Below are 6,000 nucleotides of genomic sequence, written 5' to 3' on the forward strand. Positions count from 1 at the left end.
TTATTGAAATGCTTTTGGAGTTGAAGAGTATTGAAATGGGAAGCTAGGGAGTGAAAATTAATGATGCAAAGGTGGTTTCAATAATATAAGGAGAATAAGATGCGAATTTCCAACTTTACCCATCTAATAATTTTGAATTTTTAGATTTTCTATCAATTAAGTTGAGACGGAAACCTAACGTTAGGATCAAATTCACCACTTTGCTTATAACTTAGGATAAAAATGAAAACAGTCATAATTGTAGGAGTTAGTTGGAATTTGTGTATAACTCAAAGGTAAAAATTGTAACTTTTCTTATTTAACAATTAAAAATAAAGCATGTGGAAATTGTAAAACATCATATTCTTATCCTCAACAAAGAGATGCTATCCCGTCAATTTTATTGCTCTATCCAATTAAGAATTCATAACTGGATATCACTTTAGTACATGTAAATCGAGTTGTTATTTCGTCCAATAAATGGACTATAGAGATAAAAATATCTAATTTTCCCCCAAAATTATAACTTCATCCCTAATGTGAAGATAAGGGAAATATAAGTGGATGGGAATAAGGTGGTTGGCTCCATAACCATAATGTTTTAAATTTGAGTATTCTATTGACTTTTAGTTTGAGTTGGAGATTAGATCACAATGTGGTGTCTAGCTAGTCATCAATGCATACCCTCGGATAGTAATTGTAGAAATTTCCTCTGTCATTTAAAAAAAAAAAAAGAATAAGAAGACCAGTGCGCAAATTAAACTTTCAAATAGTGATTACAGATTTCTTTTATCACTCAAAATAGTATACTGAATAAATATCAATATTATATTATTTGTAAGTTGTAACAAATAAAATGCCTAAATATACTCAATTATTGACTCATAAGTCATATACACGTACCCAACAATTCATACATTATAAATATAATTTAATCACCACAACAATATTTAAGAAGTGGAATTATTTATAGCTAATAACACAGTAACACATACAACATTTTTTTTTCAACCATTAAAAAAAAAAAAGCAAACATTATTTCATGTGCCTTCTTGGAGCCAATTATTGCAGTTAATTATTATGCATGGAATGTTCTTCTTCTCCACTTCTTGCAGATGCCACAAGGTCCATGCATCTCTAAGGATAAACTTCAATTATAGACCTTAATCCCAAGATTGGAATTATTGTATAATCACTGAAACCAGCATTTGAAAAAAGTTTCTCCCAATCTTTCATTGCTCTCTCTTTTCCTGTCATCACACTCAACATCATGGTATCATAGCAAATCTGAGTTTCAAATAACTTTTCGTCTTTCCTTACGTTGTCAATCACCATGTCTATTATAATTACCTTCCCTCCCTTTTCTTTGTTGGGAATTGATTCCTTACATTTCTTCAATATTTCCACACATTCTACGTCGTTCCAATCATGCAATATCCACTGCACATCATTTGCTCATATTAAAACTTATTATGGCGTTAGATTTAAATAAATTAAAATAAATTGGCGTGAATAAATTGAAAAGATATATGTTGATAGATGTATTGAAAACGGGTCTAACAATATGTTGATAGATATATTGGAATCGCGTCCGGAACGAACAGACCGGATAAGACAGGTCAAGTCGACCCAAGACAACTTCGGGGCTCAATGCCGACCTCGTAGCCGGCCTTAAAAGTAAGGCCTCAAAGCCGACCTAAGTGGTAAGCCCCCGCCCCCCGGCACCCAGCTAGCCAAGACTTAATCAGACAGTTCTCGCCTACCCATTTTGCACGGAGTGTGTGGAGATTTAGTATAAATACATTATTTTGTCTATGCCACGTCTTGTAATCTTATTACACAAAACTGCTCATTAGCTTTCCTAAACTCTATTTTTTATAATTTATTCCTTCATTTAACTGGTATTAGTTAATTCAGGCCTCCCAAATGAATAAATTCCAGCACTTAATGAGAGGGGGAAATATATATATATAGACTCGAGAGGGGGCAATATAATTGACGGATGTCATGAATTTACCTTGAGAAAAAGCGCATTTGCACGAGGAATGGACACGAACATGTCCCCTCCAACGTAATCGAAGTTCTTAGTCCCTTCCAAGCCTCGGATCACATGCGGAAGATCAAACACAGTGCACTTGAGATCCGGGAAAGCGTCAGCAATGGTTCTTGCAACAGTTCCAGTGCCACCAGCAACATCAACAAGTGAATTCAACCCCTCAAACACTCCCTTGCAATACTTAATCACCACATTCATAACTACCCGGGTATCACTGGCCATGGCCTCGTTAAACATGTGGTTAAACATTGGTTGTTGGGCAGCATAGTCCCATAGTGTCATCCCATTAGCCGTATCAAAAGGAGTGGGGTCATCGTTTTGAAACCACTCGCGGGCATGGTTCCATGGTTGTGTTAGAATAGGATCAAGCACGCCTAGCAAGAAGGGCCTCAGACTGAAGGGGTTATCTTTAAGTAGGAGTTTAGAAGGCGGGGCGAGAGCATAACCATCTTCACTCCCCTGGATTTTGGGGTCGAGGAAGAAACCAGAATGAATTAATGTGCGCATAAGACGAGCAAGATGGCCGGCTTTTGCCTTGTTGATTGGGATAGCGTCCACCAATTCAAGGAGGGTCATTGGTCGACCGTGTTTGTGGATGATATCTGGTATGCCTAGCTCAACTGCACATTTCAGGGAAGAAGACTTAATGTAGCTGAAGATGTTGTTCCATATGTGGGTTTGAGAATTTAAAAGCTCAATATCTTCGTCTCCCATGCATGGAAGCTGTGCCATTTTGAGCTTCAATTCGCTAGTGAGGCTAAATAATAAAATTTTGTAGGTGTTGGGTGTTCTTGAGTTCAAATACCTTGCATTGATCTATATTTATAGAGTAATTATTTTTTGAATGAACAGGGAAACGGCCAACTTGTAATTTTATAGTTATCAAAACTTGAATCAAAACTTACTTATAGATGGCCAGTTCAGTTCCTTCAACTATCAAATTTTAACCAGCTGTGGTCCTTGCAGGAGGACCGTGGCTAATTAAATTTTGAAAGTTGGATTATGGTTGACTAACTTGAACCATGGTAACAATTTGAAAGTTGAGTGACCAAGGTTATCAATTTGAAAGTTTAGAATTAAATGTGAAAAAATTAAATCAATATATTCGAAGGTCCCATATGACATTAACTCTACTTTTAATATAATTTTAAACATATAAATTTTATACATTAACATTAAAACTTTGTGGTCACAACCCTCTCATTTAAGTTAGATATATGTCTCATTCACAAAACTTAAGGTTGTTATATGTCTCTCTCTCAAAAAAAAGTTGTTATATGTGTCATTCACAAAACTTGTCATATATATATTTTGAAGGTAAAACTTGTCATATATATGCAGCGGTGAGCATAATTTGCTGGCACATTTGGAAATGGAGGAATGCGCATGTTTTAAGAAATGCCAAATCTCATAAAAATCAAAAAGTTGGCTGGATTAGGAAGTACTTTCAAATGTTCATATTGCAATGATGTGAAATCAAATCCTGAAGAGGCATTATGCTGGAGAAAGCCCGACGCTGGACGGGTAGCCGTTAACGTTGGTGGACCACAAAAGGAGCAAGATCGCTAGCTGTGGGGGAGTTCTTAGGGACCACAATGGCGGATGGATTGAAGGCTTTCAGAAGAATATTGGCGAGTGCGGCGTGGATATGGCTGAGGCATAGGCTATTCTTCATGGTCTTGAGAGGGCTTGGAGTAAAGGCTATGACAAGGTGGTTATACCGAGTGATTCGGCCAATTTGGTTCGTTGGATTAACAACCATGATTCCCTTACAAAAGGAGGAGGACCTTTGCCAAATCTAATTCTTGAGTGCAGAAGCTGATTGGAAAGGAGCTGGTCAGTGAGTTGCTGTCATATACTTTGTGAACAAAATCAAGACTGGCTTGCCAAAAATTGCGCGCGACTGTGGTTGGGACTTATCGTTGTTATCTTCTTGCCCGCCAAGAGAGCTTGCGCAAAAAGATTTTGTGACGTACCAATGTACCATTAATCCAACAAATTGAGGCAAAAGATTTGAATGGAATAAAAAATAATTTAGTTTTTTTTTTTCAAAATAATTAAGTAATTAAAATAGATTACACACTCAATCTACCTATGCCTTGCTGATGAATAAAAACATATGATTGGCTTACATTAACCCAATAAAGATCAGCCAGAGATATGCTAGTAATTAATTAATCCATAAATAATTGAGAATGCCAATATATATATAATTGAGAATGCCCGAACCACAAGTGGTACTAATTAAGTGAAGGGATGGCATTATTGCAGGATTTGCAGGAGATGGATGAGATTCTTCTTGACCAAACTCACATATGGAACCACATTTTCCACTTCATAAACTCAGCTTCTCTAAAATGTGCAGTTGAGCTAGGCATACCAGACATCATTCACAGCCACGGTCGACCCATCACGCTCCAAGAATTGGTCGACGCCCTCCATATCAACAAGGCGAAAGCCCATCAGCTAGGTCGCCTCATGCGCGTCTTGACTCGTTCCGGCTTCTTTCTAGACGCCAAAATCACGCATGGAAACGGATATGCCCTCGCACGCCCCTCCTTTCTTCTCCTAAAGGACCATCCCTTTAGCCTCGCACCTTTCGTGCTAGGGGCCGTTTGTACCATATTCACGGGTCCATGGCACGGCGTCAGTGAATGGTTCCGCAACGATGATCCCACGCCGCATGTAACGGCCTACGGGAGAACATTTTGGGACTTGGCGAGCCAGGATCCGGAGATTAACCGTTACACTAACCAAGCCATGGCGGGTGACGCCCTGCTTTTCATGACTTTGATCAGGAAGTATTGTAGGGGAGTTTTTGAGGGGTTGGATTCACTAGTAGATGTCGGCGGTGGCACCGGGATGGTGGCCAAAGCCATTGCCGATGAGTTCCCGGATATGAAATGTACAGTGTTGGATCTTCCACATGTTGTTGCCGGCTTGGAAGGGACTAAGAATTTGGCCTATGTTGCCGGAAACATGTTCCAGGCCATACCTCCTGCACAGGCAGTTTTTCTTAAGGTACAATGCTAATACACATTTTATATTTAATTCATTAAATTCTTAACTTGTATGCTAGTTGCAGTAGGCGTCGGGAGCTAGTCGGGTGGTAGACTAGCGCTTAGTGCATAAGTGTTCTAGGCGGCAACCTATAAAAACAAAAAAATAATTCGTGTATGCAGTGTATGTCATATATTATATTATATATATATATATATATATTACCTCTCTTATTTATATAAATAAATAAATATAAATATAATACAAAATTAACAAAGCGGACTCGCCTTAGTTAACTCGGCTAACTCGGTTAAGTTGGGTGAATTAACTCGACCGAGTCTGTCGCTAACTCGGCCTAGTCAGTCACCAACTCGGCCCTGTCGGCTGAGTTAGGCATTAAGCACCCGCCTAATCGGCCGCCTAGGGGCGCCCAGCACCTAGGCGGGGTGCCTAGGGGGCGATTTTTGCAACATTGCTTGTATGATCTTAAACTACAATTAAATTAAATCAGTGGATAATGCACGACTGGAATGACGAGGATTGCGTTAAAATACTGAAGAAATGTAAAGAAGCAATCCCCCATAGAGAAAAGGGAGGAAAGGTGATAATTGTTGATATGATTCTGGATGCCACCCAAAATGGAGATCAAGAGTCAATACAAAACCAAATTTACTTGGATTTGCATATGATGGTTTATCATGGTGGACAAGAGAGAGCATTAAAAGAATGGGTGAAAATCTTCTATGATGCTGGATTTACCGACTATAAAACAACCCAAATTGGAACAAGGTCTCTCATTCAACTTTTTCCTTAAATCTATATATCCTGTCTCTCCCCCCCCCCCCCCCCCCCCCCCCCCCCCCCCCCCCCCCCCCCCCCCCCCCCCCCCCCCCCCCCCCCCCCCCCCCCCCCCCCCCCCCCCCCCCCCCCCCCCCCCCCCCCCCCCCCCCCCCCCCCCCCCCCCC

The 6,000-nt window shown here is 39.9% G+C and overlaps 2 protein-coding genes across 2 annotated transcripts; one reads left to right on the forward strand and one right to left on the reverse strand.

Moving 5' to 3' along the window:
• Positions 1-910: 910 nt before the first annotated feature.
• On the reverse strand, positions 911-2,810 carry LOC116010694 (probable O-methyltransferase 3). Its single transcript, XM_031250198.1, has 2 exons — positions 1,997-2,810; positions 911-1,419 (listed from the first exon to the last, which is right to left on the reverse strand). The coding sequence occupies exons 1-2, from the start codon at positions 2,765-2,767 to the stop codon at positions 1,117-1,119; spliced, it is 1,074 nt and encodes a 357-aa protein (XP_031106058.1). The 5' UTR covers positions 2,768-2,810; the 3' UTR covers positions 911-1,116.
• Positions 2,811-4,312: 1,502 nt separating this feature from the next.
• On the forward strand, positions 4,313-5,849 carry LOC116011107 (trans-resveratrol di-O-methyltransferase-like). The gene is made up of 2 exons (XM_031250624.1): positions 4,313-5,056; positions 5,547-5,849. The coding sequence occupies exons 1-2, from the start codon at positions 4,319-4,321 to the stop codon at positions 5,847-5,849; spliced, it is 1,041 nt and encodes a 346-aa protein (XP_031106484.1). The 5' UTR covers positions 4,313-4,318.
• Positions 5,850-6,000: the final 151 nt, after the last annotated feature.

This window comes from Ipomoea triloba, chromosome 2 (genome assembly GCF_003576645.1).
Source record: "Ipomoea triloba cultivar NCNSP0323 chromosome 2, ASM357664v1".
In the NCBI taxonomy this organism is placed as follows: domain Eukaryota; kingdom Viridiplantae; phylum Streptophyta; class Magnoliopsida; order Solanales; family Convolvulaceae; genus Ipomoea; species Ipomoea triloba.